At 43.3% G+C, this 25,046-nt stretch overlaps 2 protein-coding genes and 2 long non-coding RNA genes across 4 annotated transcripts in view; 2 read left to right on the top strand and 2 right to left on the bottom strand.

Moving 5' to 3' along the window:
* LOC145715099 (leucine-rich repeat-containing protein 37A2-like) overlaps nucleotides 1–16,735 on the bottom strand; it is a 44,136-nt gene extending 27,401 nt beyond the window's left edge. The window contains exons 1-5 of the mRNA XM_081794680.1: nucleotides 15,414–16,735; nucleotides 13,078–13,149; nucleotides 7,749–7,820; nucleotides 3,823–3,894; nucleotides 3,022–3,102 (exon numbers count right to left, since the gene is read on the bottom strand). Coding sequence (XP_081650806.1) covers nucleotides 3,022–3,102; nucleotides 3,823–3,894; nucleotides 7,749–7,820; nucleotides 13,078–13,149; nucleotides 15,414–16,366 — 1,250 coding nt within the window. The 5' untranslated portion in view covers nucleotides 16,367–16,735. The remainder of the gene's footprint in view (nucleotides 1–3,021; nucleotides 3,103–3,822; nucleotides 3,895–7,748; nucleotides 7,821–13,077; nucleotides 13,150–15,413) is intronic.
* Nucleotides 645–3,449, top strand: LOC145715103 (uncharacterized). Its single transcript, XR_014137114.1, has 3 exons — nucleotides 645–800; nucleotides 2,187–2,328; nucleotides 3,024–3,449. It is a non-coding gene; the product is annotated as an uncharacterized LOC145715103 (long non-coding RNA).
* LOC145715109 (uncharacterized) lies at nucleotides 13,780–15,240 on the top strand. The gene is made up of 2 exons (XR_014137122.1): nucleotides 13,780–14,111; nucleotides 14,317–15,240. It is a non-coding gene; the product is annotated as an uncharacterized LOC145715109 (long non-coding RNA).
* On the bottom strand, nucleotides 16,369–22,868 carry LOC132676114 (uncharacterized). The gene is made up of 4 exons (XM_081794708.1): nucleotides 22,760–22,868; nucleotides 17,531–20,105; nucleotides 16,490–17,326; nucleotides 16,369–16,398 (listed from the first exon to the last, which is right to left on the bottom strand). Exons 2-4 carry the CDS (start codon nucleotides 20,045–20,047, stop codon nucleotides 16,369–16,371), a joined length of 3,384 nt encoding a protein of 1,127 aa, XP_081650834.1. The 5' UTR covers nucleotides 20,048–20,105; nucleotides 22,760–22,868.
* Nucleotides 22,869–25,046: the final 2,178 nt, after the last annotated feature.

Below are 25,046 nucleotides of genomic sequence, written 5' to 3' on the forward strand. Positions count from 1 at the left end.
TTCACTCAGTGTTTATCAATAACTTAAGAGGCTTCATTCAAAAAACTTACTGAGATAGAATTACCTGAAACCCAGGGGTGAATCGAGGCCTTGTAGGGTCTGGACCTCATCTACTTTGGGAAATCCTGCCTCATCAAAACATGCAAAATTATGCGTACAGGAACTGCGAGGGTCCCTCCCAAGACTTCGGAAGGGGCCTATGTAAGTGAGAAGACCTGAAGTTTAAGCTTCAGTCAGTTCAAGATAAATCCACCTCAGCTGGGGCCCAAAAGGCTTACAAACTTATTTAATGCTGGAGAAAATATTGTTTCAACTTATAAACACCCCAGTAATTAAGTCACATAGGTAATAACGTGACTGAATTCACGGGATGGCATCTCCCTTGCGCATGCTCTCTTTCTCTCAGAATAAATAAACGTTAAAAAGAAAAAAGAAAAGAAAAGTTTGGCCCCAAACAAGGAGCCCAGCCTCCAATACACACTTACTGTACTGTGATAATTTTTTGGAAGTTAACTGTGAATTCGTTTTAGTAGTACAGCTCTATTCAAACCACATTGAAAGGGCGGGCCTACGCCGGCTGACTCCATCTTGTTCTGTGTCCTTCACCTTGACCACACCTCCTCCCCTTGAGTAACCCCCCCCCCCAACTGCCTAACAGCACTCTTCCCCAGGACCCTTCCCCAGCCAATCAGCTGAGGCCACAGCCATTACCTCACCAACTGCCCCTAGGCCCCCATAAAACCTTTGTCCTTTTGAAACTGGCTCTCTCTCCCCGGTATCTCACCTCTGCATCAGTGCAGGTAGGGGATTGAGCTCGAGCTAGCTCGAATAAAGGCTCTTTTGCTTTTACATCGGACTCGGCTCCCTGGCGGTATTTGGGGATCACGAATTCTGGGCATAACACACATGACATGAGTATTAATTTATTCTCAATACCAGCTAGCTCTGGTTCTTTAATTACCTTTTTCTGTCATGTAAGATCGATGAGGGAGCATGAGGCAAGTTGAGGGCAAAATACAAGTTAGCACATGCCCCCGCCCCAGGTGGGATATGTGTGATTCTGGCTGCTCGAGGACAAAGGAAAGGAAAGAAAACAAATGGTTAACTGATAAGAGATCTCAGTCGGGCAAGATAGGAGTTTCCATCAGTTTACAAATATCTTAGTAAATTACAAGAAAAAGGCAATCTTATCAATAGCCTAATCGCCAGAAACCTACAGAATCAGCGTCCTGGAGCCCCCACATCACCCCTCCATAGTGATATGGGGAACAAAGGCAAGAAGGAAATCTCAGGTAAAATTAAATTTCCTTATAACCTGCAGCCTATTGACAGATACTTGAGGCAGGCAAATAAAATATTTCTCCAGGAACTCCCTACTGTCTTATTGCTTTGCTAGACGGAAAAACAACCTTAGCTTGACAATAGCAAGGCCTCTGGTATCTTAGGAGTCCTCTTTCACATATCACAGTCCCTCTGGAGACTTCCCTTTTGACTTGACCTCCCAATTCCATAGCATATAACCTGTCACTCTTCACAACCCCAGTGCAGTTCTTTCTGCCCACGGTCCTGTCCCTGTGCTTTCATAAAATCGCCTTTTTGCACCAAAGACATGTTCAAGAATTCTTTCTTGGCCGTCGGCTCCCGACTCCCCACCATCTCCCCAAAACTTCATCAAGATGAACGTGAAAACTCAACACAAGCAAGTTGTTGCCTTGTCCACGACAAATCTGTTCTATTCCACAACCATCCCCTACTTTGTCACCCCCTAGCTCGTTACCCTGCTGCACTGATGCCAGCATGGCTCACATACGTTTTCCCATCAACGGCCATCTTTTTCTCCTTCCAGTATGAAAGATTCTTGGGGACAGTCCCTGTGTATTCTTTGTACCCCCAGTACTTAGTACACTGTCGACACAGAGTGCGCGTGGCACTGAGTGTTTTTCAATGAATTCATTCATTGTTATCAACGGATTCCACCCTATTTTGTCCTGTATTGCCTACATAACTATGAAATTCAGATTCTTAGAAGAGACTCTCGGTGTTATAAGATGCTTAGTAGAGGTGGTGAGTTTTAAGACATTATATTGACACCACTAAAACCTCTTGGTGGAGAAACTCAATGAGCCCGTTCTCTGGCATGCTGGCAAAACAAAAAACTGACCCTCAGTATTCTTTCCCCAAGTTAGGCATCAGCAAATTAATGAGAGGAGAGAGGAGGCCCCTGCTCTTGGGCACCCGCAGGAACTTAACTCCAGCTCCGGACACACCGTAAACACTTTCATCTAATGGAAGATAAGTTGTGAAATCGGATTTCTGAACCACAAGACAGTAAGACAGTCTTTTCCAGCGTCTGCTTTAGAGGAGGGTCTTCAACCTTGAGTCTAAAAATCCCCCTCAGGCCACTGAACATGTCCAGTATGATTTGCTTTTTTACAGAGAAATCACAGAATTTTCCGGCTGAAAGGGAATAACACACTTCTTAATTGAAGAGTGGTCAGGAAAGAAAACACATGGAGAGCAGTGCCCTGTGGCAGGCATTCAGGAGTTCTTTCTGCTTTCCTGATGGCTCAAGAAGCACCCACACCTTTTGCTGCCTGGAGAACTCTGTGCTAAACTTAGTTCTTTGAAGTTCTCTTTTGCATAGGAAACTTGCACATGAGCAGGAATCAAAGTTAAATTCAAAAGTGGATTTCAAGGACCATGCACACCTTGGGGAAGCATCACTGTCACGAATTCCCATGATAATACTGACTTGGGTGTTACTTGCTTGGGGCTTTCATTGCCCACACAAAGCTGGGTACGAGGGAGGGCAGAGAGTGCCATTTAGGAGTTAAGACAAGTCTCTTGGCCTCTTTGTACCTTAGTTTCCTCATTTGAAAAAAAAAATGGATTTTAAGACCTACTTTCCAGAATTCATACTGGGTTTATTAACACACACCTAACCAATCACTGTATGATATTTTTACATGTAGTTTTTTTTTGTTTTTTTTTTTACATGTATTCATTTTCTATTTCACTTACAGCTTGTGTAAAAACGGCATTCCATGCCAGGCCTGAAATGTTCCAAAGCTCAGTTCGGTGAGTAAATTGCAACGAAGATTTCTACACACACACACACACACACACACAAAACAAGACACAAACAAAGAGAAAAAAAAGATATTCTTTCAGAATATTTATCCTTTGGCAGTGATTCTAATTTATAGATAATGAAACATAACCACAATACTCTCTCCATACACTAAAGAAATCTCACTATGAAAGATACTTGCCTTTTTAAAAAAATATTTGCATGAAAGATTTATACTTTCATGTTTATACATGTGGTGCATTAGATACAAATCAGTAAATGCTCAATAAATACTTGTGTTAAGTAAGTATTTTTTTCTAGAGAAGTAAGTTTATTTCTCTAGAAAAACGTTTCACAACTTTAGCACTGTTGAGATTTATGGTTGGATAATCTTTGTTATGGGGGGGGGGGTGCTGCCCTGTGAACTGTAGGGTGTGACAGCAGCCCTGGCCTCCACCCACTAGATGCCAGGAGCACATCTACAGTCTGACAATCAAAAATGTCTCCAGACACTACCAAGTGTCACCTGGATGCAAAATCACCCTGGCAGAGAACTGCTGCTCTAGAACGATTCACTCTGATCTCTATAATAACTCTCACACCAAACTTTGCCACAGACAAAAAAGATTTGCTACATAATTTTAGTAGCTTTCGACTAATAAAGTTTCATTCATTCCAAATGAATAACAAAGAGGTTTACAATTAAGTTTAATACAAATTCCAAATATAATGAATTTATATTTGTAACTTACATAAACTTCAAAAAAGGTAGTGATTCAAATGTACGTCTTTCAATAGATTGTATTTTATTGCAGGATAAATCTCTAGGAAAAGGAAAAGGAAAATATTGCCTCAATTAGCTATAAGATATCTAATTAGTAGGATGGTAGTATTGAATAAGTAGCTTTTGGCTAAACTCTGAGTATTAGGAATTGTTATTTGAACCTTCCAGAGCCCCTAACCCTGTCCTCACCTTTCTTAAGAGTCTCACCTTTGTGATCTTCATACATAAAATATACAACTATAGATCTTGATAGATCTTGGAAGTAATCTTTCCTGAGAGCAGAAGAATTGATTAAATGACTGTTTGTGGCCTCATCAATTTCTAAATTATGAGCTCAAAGTTGTGATCGCCACATATAATTTCTAATATTAAAAGGGATATTCTCACATTAGCACACCTTCCTGGTTTAGTTCTATTTCTTGACACCAAGTCAATACCAGAAGAGGTAAAAGATACCTTTTCATTTAACTTGAAAAGAAGTTACTCCTCTAATCAATACCTAACTTTGAACGAACTCAGAATTATATTATCATATTAATAGAAATTTATTTTTGGTTGTACGTTGCCTAAACGGTCTATGAATTTATCAATTGCTTCAGCTGCAAGTGGGGCCAACAAAAAAACAACACGGTCCTGGATTTTTATTTGGAAACACCCATTCTTGATTATGGTTGACCCTCTTATTTCCATGGATTTCAGCCGAGTCCCTCACTTTCCACCTACATGGGTACCACCATCTTCTGACTGGCATTTTCATCTCTGGTCTCTCCCATTCTAATCTATACTGCACACAGTCACCAGATTAATTCTCCAGGAGTGGTTCTCAAATATCAGAGTCACTTGGGAACTTACTCAAGATGCAAATTCTCAGCTCTACTCTGGACTGAGTGAATCAGGAACTGTGGAGGTGGAACCTGTGTTCTGACAAGGCCTCCCGGTGACCCTGGTGCAGTCTAAAGTTTGTCCTAGAGCACTGCTGTGATAACACGGTAGCGTGGCATATTATCCAAGGCCTTCAAAATCCTAAATCCGGCTCTAGTTTCCTACTCTACAGATACCAAAGAAATTTCTCCTGCATTTTGCCTTTCACTCACTCTATCTTGCAAGCATATTCTTCCCAAGATGTCTATCTGATGATACGTCATAGCCATTCAAGGTTCTGTTCAAACAGTATTTCTCTAGTAACTTCCCTGATCCAACTTGAAGTCTTCCCCCCCTCTTCTGTGTTCCAAAAACAACTTATACTTCTCATTGCCCAAATCCATTTCTTCCCCTCCCCCTCTCCTCCTCCTCCTTCTTCTCCTTCTTTTAATTTTTTAAAGTAGACTCCACGCCCAACCTGGGGCTTGAACTCACGACCCTGAGATCAAGAGTCGCATGCTCTACTGACTCAGCCGGTCAGGTGCCCCAATTTCTTCTTAATATAGTTATTCTGGCATTCCATTTCCTCTGGGCATAAACTCCATGAAAGTATGGACTAGTCTTGCTCATCTGCGTTGTCTACTGTGTTTAAAACTGATGCATGGACAAAGAACAAACTCAAATATTTATAAACTAAATTAACAGCTGGGTAGTGAGTAGAAGGAGCAAAACGACTGAAAAGAAATGTGGTTTTATGACTTTGTGGCTCCCTCTTCTGCACTTTGTCAGTGCTTCATCATCCATTTAGTGCTTAGGCGTTATGGTTTAAGCTTCTGTTTATTTTCCCTGTGAAATCATGAGTTCCTACAAGGGTGGGAAGCCTGTCTTAACCATCTGCGTGCCTATGGTACTGGGCATAGGGCCTGTCACATTCTTTTTTAGGTTTTGATTCACATTTTTTTTGAATGAATGAATGAGAACACTTCACCTGACATGAAATAATTGGCTTACAAAGTACCTCATAGTAGAAATAATGAAAGGCCCTATCCATTGCGCAGTTTGTCTCTTTTGGTTTTCTCCAAACTGTGTTTGTAACGTTTGGAGCCCAGATGGCAGAGGTAGCCAAGAAGACCAATACAAAGTGGTTGTCCCCTAAGACTTGGAAGGTTTGATAATTTGAAGGGCTATTTTTAGTGTCATATGAGATTCTTTTTACTCACTACCCTTAAGCCTTCCACATTTGCAAGAAGAATCTATTTTCTAAAGCACATCATTAATAAGGATTAATGAGGGGTGCCTGGATGGCTTAGTCGATTGAGCATCTGACTTCGTTCGGTTCAGGTCATGATCTCACTGCTCATGAATTCGAGCCCCGCATCAGGCTCTGGGCCAACAGCTCAGAGACTGAAGCCCGCTTCGGATTCTGTGTCTCCCTCTCTCTCTGTGCCTACCCTGCTCATACTCTGTCTCTCTCTCTCTCTCTCTCAAAAATAAATAAACATTAAAAAATTTTTTTAAAAAGGATTAATGAAATACACAGCTTTGCATGGCATGGACAAAGAATAAACACTGAACCTCCATAGCAAAGAACATTAGTATCTCTGTATGTCTAATGTACAGAGATATATGCAAACATTTCTTCCTTGACAATGAGGCTGGAGAGATGTTTATTCTGTAATTAGCGAAGTTAGAGGCATTTCTGATGTTTGTTTAGTGTAAACATTTCTAACTATACCACTTAACCATCATTATATTTTTAAAGATTTCATTTTTTTTAAGTAATCTCTATACCTAACATGGGGCTCTAACCTACAACCTCGAGATCAAGAGTTGCAGACTCTAATGACTGAGACAGCCACGTGCCCCTTAGCCATCATTTTTTTAATGTTTATTTATTTTTGAGAGAGACAGAGCATGAGTGGGGGAGGGGCAGAGAGAGAGGGAGACAGAATCTGAAACAGGCTCCGGGCTCTGAGCTGTCAGCACAGAGCCCGACACGGGGCTCGAACCCACAAACTGTGAGATCACGACCTGAGTCAAAGTCGGACACCCAACCAACTGAGCCACCCAGGAGCCCCAACCCCTTAACCATCATTTTAAACATCTATTTTTATGGTGGCATAAGAATTTCCACACTGATCACAGGAATCTACTCCTGAAGCCAAGTGCACATTGTATGTTAGCTAACTTAACAATAAATGACATAAAAAATAATAATAAAAAAATAAACTAATAAAATTTCCCACACTGAAATCCTTAATCTCTTAATAATTTAATATGTACTTGGTAATACTGCTTACATAATTCACCTGCTTAGTTAAATATTTAATATTTAAATATTTAATTTAGATTAAATTATTTAAAAATTCTGGGTTAATGGCATTCAAATTAATGTAAGTGTTCTATATTTTCTTGTCTTGTAGGTGACAATTTGAGGTTAACTTCAATTCCTCTCATTTTACTAAGCCAACTTTTTCAAACCTTTTCTGTAAAGGCCAGACAGTAAATATTTTAGGCTTTGCAGGCCATATACGGTCTCTGTCACATATTCTCTGTTTCTTTCTCTTCTTTTCTCTTTTACAGCCCTTTAAGAACATGAAAATCATTCTGAACTCATAGGTTGTATCAAGACAGACCATACACAGGATTTGATCCATGGGCCACAAATAATAAATATAAATAAAAGCAGATGGTATATGAACACTTACATAACAAGGTTCATATGGGTGTCCATAATTGCTCAGACTTCATTACCCCTTTTCCTCTACAACTGAAGGGCTTTTTCCTATATCTTGTCTATAAAATTAAAAAGTTGAAAATGCATAGGAGGTATTTAATGCTAGAGATGGGCTGGGTCCCCACAGACTTACAGAGTTATAGAATTTAATAGAGAGAATTATAGAATTCCACTATAGAGAATTATAGAATTCTACTGTTAGAAGAAATTGTTGCAATTATCCAATTTGAACCCTGTATTTTTTAATAAATAATATAACTAAAAACTCATAATAAATGATGAACTGATTAACTTACAAATACTGGAGGGATAGCAGGTCTTCAAATGTGTCTTTATGTAATTCGGTCAGATAATTGTCCCTGAGAATTCTGCAAAATGAAAAGGTCATTTCTGGGTCAAAATGCAAAAATAACTACAACTATTTGCTACACAGGACCGCTAGATGTGAGAGAAACCTGGGTAATGGTGCCACCAAATACACTAATTCTTATTTAATGTAGGGATGGTGATCTCTGCTGTTTGATTCAAATCTTTTCTTCTCACATACTCCTTTGTCTCTCCCTCTCTCTCTCTCTCTCTCTCTCTCTCACACACACACACACACACACACACACACACACACACACCCCTATCCACTCTTCACACCAAAATGTACATTTAATGCCTACTCTCTGGATCACAAAATCTCTGTTAGAACCCAGCCCTGAGTGGCAAAAACATGGACAGAACTGCCACTTCCTCCTCTCTTTTCCCAAATTTTATTGTGGAAGCCCTATTTATAACCATATCAGTGCTACAAGTAAAGCCATCTAATTTTTTTCCCCATCTAAAAAATATCTGTGAGAACTAAAAATGTGCATAAAATGCACATAACATAAATGCTCAGTTTAATAAGTATAGAGTAAATACCCGTGTAACACTATTTGTTCATTCTACTGTTGGTGGATACTAGATTTTTCTAATTTTTAGTTATTATAAACAGTGCTGCTTTGGACATTTTTCTGTTTATATCCTAGTACACATTTGCCTAAGTTTCTCCAGGATTTAACAGGGGTACAAAATTGTCTTCCTAAGAGGTTGTGCTATTTCAAGCTGGCAGATTGAAACATGCCAAGTCTCTACCAAACTCCAAACTCCACCAAAGTCCCTAAGGATGATTAGAAAAGATACAATTAGAAAATCCACAACCTTAGCTCAAAGCCAAGGGAGTAGCTCTACAAACACTCCCCACCAGAAATGCCTTGGAGCCACCTACAGGGTGATTAGCTGGGATACTGCAGTAGGACCAAGGACAGCACATCAACCCCACATCCTTCCTCCTTGGATCTGGCAGCAAAGGGTGTTTTCTTCCAGGCAGGAGCCATTGGTGTTAGAAGGGGGCAGGGTCCCAGAACCCTGGAGGAAGGGTATACACTCTGACTAGCCATTAGAAGTCACCTCCCACCTCTTCTTTAACTCTCAGGGGGACCTGTCACCAATAACAAGCCCCGTGGTTCATTTCACCTCTTCCTTAGGACCAGAAAACAGAAGCAAGTCAAATCTCAACTACAAAGATAAATTGCACTCAGGAATGACCAAATGGAGTGAGAAAGCCAATTCTATTCAGGACAGAAAATAAAAAACAAATATAACAGCTTATAGTCAATGACACAGTTAACAGAGAAAACACAAAAGGATTTGAGAATACCAACATTAATGGGGCACCTGCGTGGCTCAGTCGGTTAAGCATCCGACTTCGGCTCAGGTTGCAGTCCATGGGTTCAAGCCCTGCACTGGGCTCTGTGCTGAAGCTCAGAGCCTGGAGCCTGCTTCCGATTCTGTGTCTCCCTCTCTCTCTGCCCCTCCCCAACTTGCACTCTGTCTCTCACTCTCTCTCTCTCTCAAAACTAAACAGTATACAAAATTTAGAATGGCATCATTAATATATCCTCAGACAGAGGTAAACAGTACATCTAATAAAAAGAACCAACTCAAGATTATATGAATGAAAAGTATTATCATTAGTAAAAAACTCAGTCTATGAGCAGCAGAAACGGTCGTTGAATAAATTAGAAAACTTGAGAGATCTGGCCACTGATTTCTTACCAATACTTGAAATTCTATGTATTTATTATATTTACATATTTGTTTTTATATTATATATTTGTAAACCCCTTGACAAGTGGGATATTTGGTCAGTTTTGTTCTTGGGCTTATATCCCTGGCATGTAAAACAGTTCCTGGGACATAGGAGATGCTCCATAAATATTTGTTGAATGAATTCAGAAAGTGACAGGTATCAATTTGCAAATATACTACTTTTAATTAAAACAAATCATTCATTTATCATCATTTATGAGAATAAGTACAACTTCACAGGAAAACAAATGTCTTTCTCCACCTCCGCCCCAATTTGTGACTCAATCTTTTGAGACAAGAACCTTTTGAGAATTTCATAAAAGCTATGGAATGGACCCTTTCCCTAGAAAACTGCACTTTCTTGAATACGTGCAAAGGTGTGCATGCGATTTCAATTTGCAGACCATCCCTTTAGGGCTCAGGTCCGTGAATAGAATGGACTGAATTTGTGGGTGCCAAACTTGGATGGGAAATAGAATCACATCTCTATTTTCACAAACCTCTAACTAGAATTAGCATTTCCTTCCATTATGAATGTAGGCAACAAACCACAGATTAGTGTAGTTAATTTGGTCCCCAGCAGAAATCAGATATTTTCATATCACATATTTGGCATGGATATCTCAAAATATCATTTATTCTCATCAGTACCTTGAAGTTATAATAGTTAGTAGGCGTACCATTATATTTTGTTATTTAATATTCTAACAGAAGCAGATTTATTGCTATATCACTAATCTTTTTAAAAATTTTTTGAAAACTCTATTTCCACATAATTTCCTTTTCCTATATATTTTAACTTATTATACATTTGAAAACATTATCCCAAGAACATAAGCTTCTGCAGATCATCAATACATATATAGAAGGGTGCCTGGGTGGCTCAGTCTGTTAAGTGTCCAACTTCAGCTCAGGTCATGATCTCACGGTTCGTGGGTTCGAGCCCCACATTGGGCTCTCTGCTGACAGATCAGAGCCTGGAGCCTGCTTCCAATTCTGTGTCTCCCTCTCTTTCTGCCCCTCCCCTGTTCATGCTCTGTCTCTCAGCAATAAATAAATGTTGAAAAAAATTTTTTTAAAAATTTGATATATAGAAAAAAAGGTTAAAAATCCTGCCCCAGGGGACTATTGACCCATAGTTAAAAACTTCTGTCTTACAAGGCATAACCCTCAAGCTGAATTAGAAATCATCAAATCTTGGGGCACCTGGGTGGCTCAGTTGCTTAAGTGTCTGACTTCGGCTCAAGTCATCATTTCACAGTTTGTGGGGTCGAGCCCCACATCAGGCTCTGTGCTGACAGCTCGGAGCCTAGAGCCTGCTTAGGACTCTGTGTCTCCCTCTCTCTCTGCCCCTTCCCTGCTCTCTCTCTCTCTCTCTCTCTCTCTCTCTCTCTCAAAAATAAATAAACATTTAAAAATTTTTTAAGAATCATCAAATCTTACCAGATTCATCTTCTAGTATATAAACTACCAAATACATGCTTTTCAAAAAATATTTTTTTAATTTCAGTTTATTTTTTTTAATAGGTAATATATATTTGCATGGCTCAGAATTCCAAAGGTATATAATACACAATTCAAAGTTTTTCTCCTACCCCTGTCCCTCAGCCTACCCACTCTCTCCACTCTCTCTTGTTCCTTGTGCCAAATTACTTTCATTTTTCTTACAAGTTTGGGAAATAAGATCTCCAAGTTAGATACTATCATGAGAAAATATAAACTATATATAGTATTTAAGAAATTCATAAAATTCATAAGAAAACAACTACCTTGTTCTACCATTTGTCCCTTACCAGTAAGGTTATCAGACTAAGGGGCAGGGGGGAATCTACTTTAGGGGGATCATAATCCCTACATTTAGATTACTATGACTGTTATGTCTTTTATTATTAATTCAGAAGTCATTTATGACTTATCTACCCAAGTTGAACTAATGATATGACACACAATCTGTCATGAAAAATGCCAGTCAGTTACTTTGAGTATAATATTGTTTCCAAAATTACTTGTGTCTACACTGACTTTTTCTACAAATCAATTTAAAAAAAAGATAACAACAAAATTGGCAAAGGACAGAAAATTCAGACAAGAAACACAAATGCCCAGGAAACATACAGAGATATTTAAATGTATACGTAATCAGAAAAATTCAAATTCAGAAGGGACCCATTTTATTCACCCACCAGATCAGCCAAGAAATGGAGAATATCCAAGAGTGGGAGGGTAGGAGGAAATGAATGCTGTCATGGTGTATGGATTGGTGTGTAAATTGGCACACCTTTTTTGAGGGCAATTAAAATTGTATATATCGACATCGTCTTCATCCCAACAGTTCCATTTCCAGGGATCTATTCTACAGAAATACCCACCCACGTACACAAAGATGCATGTATGAGGTGGTCCATGCAGCAATGCATGTAATAAGAAAACTGGACACAGCCTAAACATCCATCAGGAGGGGAATTACTAAATCGTAATACACTCATACTATGGAATATTATGCAGCAGCTTGCATGGATGGGGTAACCCTCTATGTACTGGAAGAAAAAAAGTCTAAGACATACCACGAAGCAAAAGAATCGAGTTGTAGGATGTTACAATTTATGTAAAAAAAAGATAAGAAAATCACACAACAAACCTATTTTGCTGTAAATATGTATGTAGGCAAATGCATGGAAAAAGGTCTGGAAGGATATATACTAAATCCAGAGTAGTGGCTATCCCAGCAGTGGGGGGATTAGAACATAAGGCAGGTGTTCACTAGATCTGTTATTTCATCAAAAAAATTTTTTTTAATGTTTATTTATTTTTGAGACAGAGAGAGAGAGGGAATGAATGAGCAGGAGAGGGGCAGAGAGAGAGGGAGACAGAATCTGAAGCAGGCTCCAGGCTCTGAGCTGTCAACACAGAGCCCAACGTGGGGCTTGAACCCACGAACCGTTGAGATTATGACCTGAGCCGAAGTTGGACACTTAACCGAATAAGCCCCCCAGGCCCCCCTGTTATTTCATTTTTATATATTGAGACTATAATCACGTATTCCTTGTATAATGGAAAATAAGTTGAAATTGATTCTAATTTTAAAGGGAACCTGCCAAATTTAATTTTTAAAATAAACACAGATGGGGCGCCTGGGTGGCTCAGTCGGTTAAGCGGCTGACTTCAGCTCAGGTCATGATCTCGCGGTCCGTGAGTTCGAGCCCTGCGTCGGGCTCTGTGCTGACAGCTCAGAGCCTGGAGCCTGTTTCAGATTCTCTGTCTCCCTCTCTCTGACCCTCCCCCGTTCATGCTCTGTCTCTCTCTGTTTCAAAAATAAATAAACGTTAAAAAAAAAATTAACACAGAATTGCAATCGGTAGAGGTCGAGTTGGGATATGGAAGGGGAAACACCTTTCCTCAGAGCTACTGACTTCAAAGTTCTGGACCAAGAAGGACCTTAGAATGCAGTTAGTTTTTTTTTTTTTTTTTTTTTTTTTTTGTATTCGTATTTGGAGAGAATATACTCACAGTTTCTCAGCCCAACGGTATCCCTTCCATACATTTTCATCAATGTGAGAAATAGAGTTTCCTTGGAAATTTCTGTGAAGAAACACAGTTCAGATCCTTGAATAGGTAGGAAAGGAATGAACAGAATAAATAAAAGAATCACTGGCAACCTTGTGGGGAATATTCCAATGCAGTAAATGCCAACTTTCTAATTTCCGCGGCTATCAGCATCCCAGGTGGTGCAATTAATAAAGAGATAGCGTGGGGCCACTGGCACAAACAAGCCAGCTCCTTAGAACCTGAACTTCCTATTTGTTCCATTCCTTGGGTAGATAACGCCTGTTAATTACTCTGGAGATAAGTATTTTTTTTCCCCAAATCACTTATGTGTCTAAAATGGTTCCTTCCACAAATCAATGAGAAAATAATAATTCAACGAAAAAAATGGTAAAAAATTTACCATTATCAGCAAACAAATGTAAAGAAGCCCTCTACTGAAACCTCTCTAGGTGTTAGAAGGATAAGGGAAGTTAGAAATTAGAATAACTAACATGGAAAGATTTCTTAGACATATTGTATAGGGAAAAGCAACAAATCACTGGGCAAGGAATTAAAAAGTATCCCCTCATTAGGAAATTAGGAAAAAATGCAAAGGAAAGAGATGGGAAGGAAGGACACACACCAAAAAGGTGACAGGAGTTATCTTATGAGTGGTAGGGAGGGTGGGGTGGGATTTTCACGTTTTATCCTCTATACCTGTGACATTAAAAACAAAAAAAAGTATCCATGATAATTCATGTATCCATGAATTACACATGTTTAAGAGAAGCTATTAAATGCCTGAGGTTCAGTTTCAACCGCTAACTCTGCGTATGACTTTGAATCTTTACCTTTAGTTTTGTCCTCTTCCCTCAGCAACAGCTTACCTGGTCAGTTTATATACACATTTTTTTCAGGGGAGTCAGGAATAAATTCAAAACAGATACCCATCTGCCCATGTGCCTGGTGGACATTTCCAGTCAACCTGAAGCCTTCTGGTTGCTCTGTGTTCCCTGGTAAAAGATGCCTCAACTTCCATCATTCTTATCTGGGACAGAAGTTTCAGAGTAATATCTGAGTTTTCTCTTTCCCGTGCACACCCCACCCGCGACTGTCATCAGTTAGTCTATCTTGTCACTTCCTCCTTTGCAGTGCTCTCAAGGCTTTTCTTTCTACTCTTTTCAGCCACTCTGAGTCGGCCCCTTGTTACTTTATTCCCAGGTTTTGTTAGAACATTCTATCTGGTCTCGCTGGATCAAGCTCTCCTCTCCAGATCGGCCTATATGGGGAACTGAAAATAATCCTGTTTCAGCGGTCTGTATATCTCATGCTTGAAAACTTTCAATGGCTCTCTATAACTCAGAATCTAACGTTCAAACCTCTCTAGCTGATAGTCAAGGTTTCTCGTAATTGGATCTTTAACTGCTTAACCTAATTCTTAATTCCTGATCATTCCTGCAGCCGTGCCTTTGCCTAGACTTATACCCATTTTTTCTCTATTTAACACATCAGAGCCACTCTTTAAGTCTCAGCTAAAGTGTTAGCTTATCCATGCAGCTCTCCCTGACCTCCATACTCCGCTGATTACAGAGTCTGCTGAATTCCAACACCCATGGTACCTCTTTTAGTACTTAATTACATGCCACCTCCCTTTTTATGACCATTTCCTTTCTTCCCACCTGTCATTTCATGTTCTGAAGACGATTTCATCCTAGTGTGGCGCCCATAGTACTTACTCTTGGGTTGGGCCCAAACTGAGTACTGTATGTGGAAGGCCGGGCGTCAAAGATGAGGTCTGGGGAATCAAAATAATAACAGCTAACACTCATATTTCGCCAGGCACTGATCCAAGTGCTTCATATGTATTACCTCATCTAGATCTCACCATAATCCCATGAGATGGTAACTATCATAATTTCCATTTCACAGAAAAGGAAACTGAGTCACAAAGCTAATAGATGACAGACCTCGGCCCAAACGCAGGCAATCTAGTTCCAGAATCTCTACTCTTCACTACTCTGTTGTATCCTATTATAGAGGATGGAGCAAAAATGGGAGAGTAGAGGTTAAGGAATGAAATAATGGGGCTAAAAATTGGATAAGGAAAAAGAATAAGGACAATTACAAGTAAAAGATTGCAGAAGGGCGAACAGTAGTAAAAAGGAAAATGAAGATAAGGGATAGTTGACAAAGAAAAGGTAAAAACAGAAAGTCAGTCAACGTGGTTGGGGAGATGAGGAAGGCCCAGGGCGACATTGAGGAAGAGACTGCCATGTCAAGCAGGAGGCAGAGAACAAACAAGTAAAGGCGATTCTTACAAGATGGTGAAGGTGCCGTTGTAGGTGTCGGGCTCCAGCACGGGCACTCTGCGGAGCCTCTGCTGTGGGCTGAGACCAACACACGACAGTGTCTCCTCTTTGCAGGTACAGCGCTCACATATTTTGAGGTCTGTGGTGGCATTCTGTTCTGGTTGCCAAGTTAAAGTTGTGTATGCCTTTTCTGAGGTATACTTTACAAAATGCACCACAGGATGTTCAGTTGTTGGAGGAAAACCTGTCTCAAATGACTCTGGTTGCTGACTTACAGGAATTTCTAGGTCCATAGGTGGAACCGTGACTTCAGTCAGGTTTCGATGTTGACTCTGAACCTGTTTTGGATGTGCAAGTGTCACCTCAAGGTCCTTTGGGGGAGGAGTTGTAGTCTTCTTCAGGGTTGTCGAATGTTCAGCCTCTGTAATAGGTTCTGGAGTTATAGTAAGCTCCACATGACGAAATGGGATGATGGGTGATGCTGGATGCTGACCTTGATCCTTACTTGGAGTTGGAACTGTCACTTCCTGCTGGAATGGATATTGAACTACAACCTCCTTAGGTGGCTCTGGAGGCTGAGTTGGGGTGTCTCGCATGGTTGGAGAAGGTTCAGTCTCCACACTGGATCCTGCAGTTACAGTAAGTTCCAGGTCCATAGGTGGAACTGTGACTTCAGTCAGGTTTGGATGCTGACTCTGAACCTGCTCTGGATGTGCAAGTGTCACCTCAAGGTCCTTTGGAGGAGGAGCTGTAGTCTCCTTCACGGGTGTAGAATGTTCAGCCTCTGTAGTAGGTTCTGGAGTTATGGTAAGCCCCAAGTCCACACGATGAGCTGTGACACTGGGCAATGTTGGTTGCTGACCTTGATCCTTACTTGGAGTAGGAACTGTCACTTCCTGTTGGGACGGATACTGAACAACCTCCTTAGGTGGCTCTGGAGGCTGGGTTGGGGTCTCTTGCATGGTTAGAGAAGGTTCAGTCTCTGTAGTGGATTCTGGAGTTACGGTAAGCCCTGGGTCCAAAGGTTTAACTGTGACTTTAGTTAAGGTTGGATGCTGAATGTGCTCTGAATGTGGAAATGTCACCTCAAGGTCCTTTGGAGGAGCGGTAGTCTGCTGCAGGGCTGAGGAATGTTTAACATCCGTAGTGGGTTCTGTAGTTACAGTAAGCACCAAGTCCAAAGGCTGAACTGTTACATTAGGTGACGATGGATGACGAGCTTGATCCAGACCTGGAGTTGGAACTGTCACCTCCTGAAACAGTGGAGGCTGAACTACAACCTCCTTAGGTGGCTCTGAAGGGTGACCTGGGATCTCTTGCGTGGTTGAAGTTTCAACCTCTGTAGTGGGTTCTGGAGTTATGGTCAGTTCCAGGTCTAAAGGCTGAACTCTGACTTCAGTCAAATTTGGATGCTGAGCCTGGACCTGCTCTGGATGTGGAGGTGTCACCTCAGTGTCCTCTGGAGGAGCTAGAGTCTGCTGCATGATTGTAGACTGCTCAGCCTCCACAGTAGGTTCTGGAGTTACAGTAAGCTCCAGGTCAGCAGGCTGAACAGTAACATTGGGCAAGTTTGGATGCTGAGCTTGCTCTTGTCCTAGAGGTGGAACTGTCACCTCATTATGGACTGGAGGTTGTGCTACAACCTCCTCAGGTGGCTCTGGAGGCTGAACTGGGGCCTCCTGCTGGGCTGGAGGAGTTTCTGCCTCCTTAGAGGGCTCCGGAGGTTGAGTTGGAGACTGCTGCAGAATTGGAGATGGTTCTACCTTCTCAGGGGCCTCTGAAGGCTGAGCTTGTACCTCCTGTTGTGTTAGAGAAGGTTCTATCTCCTTAAGTGGCTCGAGAGGTAGAGATAGGGTTTCCTGCTGGACTGGAGATGGTTCCACCTTCTCAGGAGGGTCTGAAGGCTGAGGTGGGGCCTCCTGCTGTGTGGAAGGTTCTACCTCCTTAGGGGGCTCAGGGGATACAACTGGGGCTCCCTGCTGAGTTGGAAAAGATTCTGCCTCATTACCGGGCTCTGAAGGCTGAGCTGGGGGCTCCTGAGGTGTGGGAGAAGGTTCCACCTCCTTAGGGGGCTCAGGGGATATAGCTGGGGACTCCTGGAGGACTGGAAACTGAGCTGGGGCCACCTGCTGGGTTGAAGATTCAACCTCCTCAGGGGTCTGTGGATGCTGAGCTGGGGACTCCTCCTGGGTTGTACGTGGTTCACTCCCCTCGGAGGCCTGTGGGTGCTGACCCTGGCCCTCCTCCTGGAGAGGGGAAGGTTCACCCTCTTCCTGGGCCTCTGGAAGCTGAGTCGGGGCCTCCTCCTGGGTTGAGGATGATTCACCCTCCTCAGGGGCCTGTGATTGCTGAGCTAGGGCCTCCTGCTGGGTTGTAGAAGGTTCAACTTCTCCAGGATATTCTGGATACTGAACTGGGGTCTCCTGCTGTGTTGGAAGTTTCTCCTGTGTGGTAGATTCTGGAGATTGCGTTGGAGTCTCCTGTTGGACTGGCAAAGATTCAACCTCAGGGGACTGTGGAGGCAGAGTTGGGGCTTCATGCTGGGTTTCAAAAGGTTCCACATTAAGAGGCACTGAGGGCTGAGCTATAGTCTCGTGCCGAACTGCAGAAGGTCCCACCTCTGTAGTGGGTTCTGCAGTCATGGTAAGCTGCACATCTGGAGGTTTCACACTGACATTGGGCAGGTTTAAATGTTGATCATGGTAGTGACCTGGAGGTGAAACTGTCATCTTATGATGCCATAGAGGTTGAGCTGGGTGCTCCTGCTGGGTTGGAGAAGGTTCCACCTCCCTGGAAGGCAGCTCTGGAGGCTGAGCTGGTTGCTCTTGCAGGGTTGCAGAAGATTCTATCTCCCCTGGAGACTGAGCTGGAGTCTCCTGCTGGGTTGAAGATTCTGCCTCATTAAGGAGCTCTGCAAGCTGAGCTAAGGCCTCCTCCTGGGTTGGAGAAAGTTCAGCTTCTCCAAAACGGTCTGGAAGCTGAGCTGGGGGTTCCTGTTTGCTTAGAGAAGGCTTACCTTCCTCAGGAGGCACTGAAGGCTGAGCTGGGGTCTCCTGCTGCCTTAGAGAAGGATCAATCACCCCAGGAGGCTCGGAAGGCTGACCTGGGGTCTCCTGCTCACTTGAAGGCTCAACCTCCTCTGGAGGCTTACCCGAGGTCTCTTGCTGGGTTAGAGAAAGTTCTGCTTCCTCAGTATGTTCAAGAGGCTGAGGTGGGGCCTCTTGCTGGGCTATAGAAGATTCAACACCTTTATCAGGCCCTGGAGTTGTGGTAAATTCCACATCTAAAGGCTTACCTATAACCCTGGGAAACATTAAATAATCTGGATACTGACCTAGAGGTAGAGATGTCACCTCATCACTTACTGCAAGTTGAGTTAAATACTCGATAGGGAACTCTGGAACTAGAGTTGGGGCCTCCTGCTGGACTGGGGTAGGTTCAACCTCCTCGAGGCGCTCTGCAGGCTGAGGAGGGGCCTCCTGCTGGACTGGGGTAGGTTCAACCTCCTCGAGGCGCTCTGCAGGCTGAGCAGGGGCCTCCTGCTGGACTGGGGTAGGTCCAGCCTCCTCAGGGTGCTCCGCAGGCTGAGTTAGAGTTATGGTAAGATCCAGAGGTTTAACAGTGACATTGGGGAAGCTTGGCTTCTGAGCTTCACTCTGACTTGGAGATAGCACATTTACTTCATGATGTGCTAACAGTTGAGATATGATGTCCTTAGATGGCTCTGGAGGCTGAGCAGGGGCCTCCTGGGGGGTTGGAGAAGGTTCCACTTCCTCGGGGGCCTCTGTAGGGTGAGCTGAGGCTTCCTGCTGGACTGAAGAAGGTTCGACCTCTTCAGGGGTACTTGAAGGCTCAGCTGGGGCTTCTTGTGGGTTTGCTGAATTTCCATCCTTAAGGGACTCTGGACGCTGAGATGGAGCCTCCTGCTCAAGTAGAGATGGTTCTGTCTCTTCAGAGGGCTCTGGATGCTGAGCCTGAGCCTCCCCTTGGGGCAAAAAAGATTCAGCTTCCTCAGGGGACTCTAGATGATGTGGGGTCTTCTGCAAGGGTGGAGGAATTTCAGCCTCCTCAGAGAAGTTTGGAAGTTGATCTGGTCCCCCTGGGAAACCCATAGGTAGGTTCTCCTCAGGATACAGGAGACCCATATTGGAATCAAATGACTGGTGATCTTCGGCCTGATCTAAACCTACAGTTTTAGTCTTACTTTTGAGATGAGGAGGCGGAGCTATGGTCTGATTCTGATCCCAACCTGGCACTGGAACCACCTCTGGGAGCCTTTGATGCTGGGTTAGCTGGTCATTCAGATCCTCATCTGGCCCTGGGGGTAGTTCTCCAAACGAATCCGTGTCCAGCAATGGAACCAAAGTCTCGGTCAACTCCTTAGGCGGGGCCAACATCTGGGCTGGAGCAGAGGACCCCAGGTAATTAAAGCCCCCCGGCTCAGCTGGGGGTGTAAGTGCCTGGGGCGATTTGGGCGGGGGATCAGAGGAGTGAGAAGACCAGGGCTCAGCCGCCTCCAGGGGGTCGGAAGTCAGCTGGGCAGGGTCCAGGGCCCACTCCGGAGGCTGAGCTGCCTGGACCAGCAGCCACAACGGTTGCCACATAAAGAGAAGCAGTGGGGCCAACAGGCGCAGCCGGGACATGACACGCGGAGGCTCCGGGGTGCAGCGACCCAGGCGAGTGGGGTACTGGCGCTGGGCCCTGAGCGGGAGCCAAACCATTATGGCAGCCCCGTGATGCGCACGTGCAGTTAGCAACTGTGCGCCCTCCCCGCCCACGTCCCACCCTTTATTTATGACGTCTTTATTTACGCCACCTTTATTAGCTCCCTGGAGATGGGCTCCGCACCAGCAGAGCGGGCCCTTTTCCCAGAATCACTTGGGGCCCAGGCCTCCCTCCACCCTGCAAAGGCCACCACTCCCCCCCACTCCCCCCCTCCCCCCTCCCCCCCCCTCCCCGGCCCGGGGCTGCTCACAGCAAGGTAGTACTTGGACTCAGATCTGGGTGGCCCCGCACTCCCGCAGCTCTGAGGGGTGGAAGGGTGGGGGAGTGGAGCAGAGCTTCCAAGGAAGCCACAGGACCTGGCATCCTGGGAAATTAAAAAATGCTAGTCCAGCTCTAGCAATTTGAACTCTTGCTCTTCAAAGCTTAAATCCGAGAGACGTTCTTCCTCCCCCTGGCCATACTGCTTCCAAGAAAAGTAGCTGACCTGCAAAATAAGCACCAGTTAGGGCGATGGGGAGGAGAACACACTTCACAGTCAGATATTCTAAAATGTTGCCATTTCCTCTAAATTCTCAATACCCATGGCTGATTATTAATTCACCACGCTGTTAGATGGGGGCCTACCACTGAATCTGCGATGGCCCCTAAATGTCTGTAGGAGGAGTTTGGGGGGAGTGCTAAGCAATTCATTCTGGGAAAGAGGGCCGGAAACCAATTCTAGCCCTTTATTTACACTGGGTGGGAAAACTTCCCCCATCTCATCTTGACTGGACATAGCCATTGATCTAGAAAAAGTAACAAGGCCACTTTTCAGAGGTCCACTCTGTGCGCCCACATGGAGAAGGCACTTAGGATGTTATAGTCAGCGTGTTAAACAATTTTCTTGAAATACTGCAACTAGCACTCAGTTTACTTCCTTCACAGCCCCTTTTCTAATGTATTTTTAGTCCTTGCTTATGGTCTGGCACAACCTCTAGCATGTAAAATGCAAGAGAGAGGGGGTTTTTATCTTAATCCCAATGTCTAGCACACAGGAATAGTTTTTATATGGAACTGATTCCAAGACTGGCCTCATGCAGGAATGGATCTGTTGCTATAATCAGGTTTCTGAAATCTTTAGCATCAATGCTGAATCTTTTTCTCATCTTTTCACCTTTTTCAGGAAGCTAGACTTTTTTTTTTTAATTTTTTTTTTCCTGAGAGAGAGAAAGCGTGAGCGGAGGAGAGGGACAGAGGGAGAGACAGAGAGAATCCCAAGTAGGCTCCACGCTCAGCACAGAGCCCGACGTGGGGCTGACCCCACAAACTCTGGGATCGTGACCTGAGCCAAAATCAAGAGTCGGATGCTCAACCTATGGAGCCACCCAGGCACCCCAGGAAGCGAGACTTCTCAAAGCCTAAACTTGGAAACGTCTGAAGTTTCCTCGACTGGTTTGATTTAGATTCAATTAACATTATTATTTTGCACGAAAAATCTTCCAGTGCTTTTTCAGAAAGTAACCATCTTCTCTTTCTCCACTCTCTTCCCTTCAAAACAAACTTTGCAACTGTGGGGTGAGTGAAATATTCAGAAATCGAGGGGCGGCTGGGTGGCTCAGCTGGCTGAGTGCCTGATTTCGGCTCAGGTCATGATCTCGCAGTCTGTGAGTTCGAGCCCCGCGCCGGGCTCTGTGCTGACAGCTCCGAGCCTGGAGCCTGCTTCAGATTCTGCGTCTCCCTCTCTCTCTGCCCCTCCCCAGCTCACGCTCTTTCTCACTCTCAAAAATAAATAAACATTAAAAAAAAAAATCTAAAAAAAAAATTCACAAATCTAGCCCCAAATTAAGCTCTCAATGAGCTGAAACACATTTTTGCTTTTTTTTTTTTTTTTTAACATTCTGTATGTGGCACATTACTATTTTCTTTTAGAAATTATTTTGGCGGGGCGCCTGGGTGGCTCAGTCGGTTGGGCGGCTGACTCCGGCTCAGGTCATGATCTCGTGGTCCGTGAGTTCGAGCCCCGCGTCGGGCTCTGTGCTGACAGCTCAGAGCCTGGAGCCTGTTTCAGATTCTGTGTCTCCCTCTCTCTCTGACCCTCCCCCGTTCATGCTCTGTCTCTCTCTGTCTCAAAAATAAATAAATGTAAAAAAAAAATTTTTTTTAGAAATTATTTCGGCAACTTCATCCCTAATTCAGGACATCCATGTGAGTGATTTACAGAAAAGTTCTTCAGCAAGATATTCACGCAAGATATATATGAGATGCCGACATCTGGGTGATACATCCTATTTGAATGGCATAATGGTTTCAAACGCTGTAGTATAATCACATTTAAGGCCATAGTTACTCTGTTCCCAAATCCTTGAGATTCTGTTTGAGGGGAGCTCTAAAAGGCTTGTGTCCTCTCCTATGTCCACAACTGTGGCAGTGCTCTGATGAAATTTGCTCTCCAAATTTCAAATAAGGGGTCAGAGCCAAGGGTCAGGACTTCAGGAAAAGCCCCAGAAATCCCCTGCAGTCAAAAGCAGTTTTTGAGTTTCACATTTCCCAAAGGATGATAGAGCTAATGCCAAAGTCTTCCAAATTCTGCTGGTTGCTTTACATTATGGCTACAGTGGCTATGTCACCCTTGAACTTTAATCTCCACATACTTGAATTAAATCCTGCAGCTCGTCTTCAGTACTGGCATCTGTGATCTCTTCACAGGGTCTGTATTCCACAGCTATTTTACCACTTTCTGAAATAAAGTGAATAAGGATTGGAAAAAAAAAAAAAAAAAAAAGAGGGCGCCTGGATGGCTCAGTCAGTTAAGCGTCTGACTTCAGCTTAGGTCATGATCTCATGGTTCATGAGTTCAAGCCCCATACTGGGGTCTCTGCTGTAAGCACTAGAGCCCACTTCAGATCCTCTGTCCCCCTCTCTCCGCCTCTCCCCTGCTTACTCTCTCAAAAATCAACATTTAAAAAATAAAGTTAACAAGATCAATTCAGAATTTTCCTTGTTCTAAAACTAGCTGTATACAATGATAGCACCCAATAACTAGACATTCTTTTTATTTATAAAAGCAGAAAATAAAAGCATTTCCCTAGAAGTTTTCTCATCTCACACTTCAGTTTTTAATCATAACTATGTGTGAAAAAATACACATGAAGTTAACAACTGTGTGGTTCAAAAACGCTATCATCTTAAGAGATAGGAACTAAGGAATAATGACACAGGAAGTTAAAACTATGGAAACAACAATGTTCAAAATCAGATGACTAGACAGTAAGGCATTAGGTAGAGGTCAGTGTGAGTTCTGGAATAGAGACCATGGACTATAGCTGATACTTCATGTTAGAAACAAGGCAAGTGTCTACTCCCCGGAAACAAAATCCCACCAGATACGATGAACAATGCTTTGGAGGGAGGGGGAGGGGGAGGGGGAGGGAGAGAATGCGCTTGGACAGTTTATTGGCAGAAATGGCCCATGTCCCTTATAGACAATACAATTCCCCTTAAGGCAAAGTACAGCTACAACATTTTGATCGTGTACAAGGGATACCATAGCATGTTAGGGAGAGGTCAGCAACCCAAAGGTTTAGTTTGGTTCTTAAAGGTTGTTACTCAGAATTGACAGCTAATGGAGATTCTACCTGATGACCAGGGAAGTCAACTTTCACTGCAAGAGCTGTCCAGGCTGGAAGCCTGAGACCAATCCAGGGTCAACTCTTATGGGCAAATAAGGCCTCTGAAACTTAGCTAGGATTTCTCAGTCTCTAAGCCTGCAAGACTGTGAAGCGGCGAGGGTGGGGTGGGGGGGGGCAATTGTTTGGGGACTCGTTACTAATTATAAAATTCCCTTGGAGCACAGCCTGTAACATTCACACCATCGTAGAACTCAATAGAGAACACAATCGATGCTATTCAATAGCCTGACCACTTTCAAGGTTCACAAAAATATAGCTGACCCTAATATAAGAATCATATTCATGGCACAAAAACAGACACATAGACCAATGGAATAGAATAGAGACCCCAGAACTAGACCCACAAACGTATGGCCAACTCATCTTTGACAAAGCAGGAAAGAACATCCAATGGAAAAAAGACAGTCTCTTTAACAAATGGTGCTGGGAGAACTGGACAGCAACATGCAGAAGGTTGAAACTAGACCACTTTCTCACACCATTCACAAAAATAAACTCAAAATGGATAAAGGACCTGAATGTGAGACAGGAAACCACCAAAACCCTAGAGGAGAAAGCAGGAAAAGACCTCTCTGACCTCAGCCGTAGCAATCTCTTACTCGACACATCCCCAAAGGCAAGGGAATTAAAAGCAAAAGTGAACTACTGGGGCCTTATGAAGATAAAAAGCTTCTGCACAGCAAAGGAAACAACCAACAAAACTAAAAGGCAACCAACGGAATGGGAAAAGATATGTGCAAATGACATATCGGACAAAGGGCTAGTATCCAAAATCTATAAAGAGCTCACCAAACTCCACACCCGAAAAACAAATAACCCAGTGAAGAAATGGGCAGAAAACATGAATAGACACTTCTCTAAAGAAGACATCCGGATGGCCAACAGGCACATGAAAAGATGTTCAACGTCGCTCCTTATCAGGGAAATACAAATCAAAACCACACTCGGATATCACCTCACGCCAGTCAGAGTGGCCAAAATGAAGAAATCAGGAGACTATAGATGCTGGAGAGGATGTGGAGAAACGGGAACCCTCTTGCACTGTTGGTGGGAATGCAAATTGGTGCAGCCGCTCTGGAAAGCAGTGTGGAGGTTCCTCAGAAAATTAAAAATAGACCTACCCTATGACCCAGCACTAGCACTGCTAGGAATTTACCCAAGGGATACAGGAGTACTGATGCATAGGGGCACTTGTACCCCAATGTTGATAGCAGCACTCTCAACAATAGCCAAATTATGGAAAGAGCCT

The sequence above is a fragment of the Panthera onca genome, assembly GCF_046562875.1.
Source record: "Panthera onca isolate mPanOnc1 chromosome E1 unlocalized genomic scaffold, mPanOnc1 haplotype 2 h2.Chr16_ul_1, whole genome shotgun sequence".
Lineage (NCBI taxonomy): Eukaryota > Metazoa > Chordata > Mammalia > Carnivora > Felidae > Panthera > Panthera onca.

Bases quoted from the DNA above. Each gene is read 5' to 3' on its own strand.
- LOC132676114 (XM_081794708.1), bottom strand. From the start codon at position 20,047: ATGTCCCGGCTGCGCCTGTTGGCCCCACTGCTTCTCTTTATGTGGCAA. The intron at 17,327-17,530 runs GTGGCCCCAGCT...CCTTCCACACAG, and splicing joins TTGAATCTTCAACCCAGCAG to CAGGAGGCCCCACCTCAGCC. The intron at 16,399-16,489 runs GTGACATTTCCA...CCGTAACTCCAG, and splicing joins CTCCTCCAAAGGACCTTGAG to AATCCACTACAGAGACTGAA.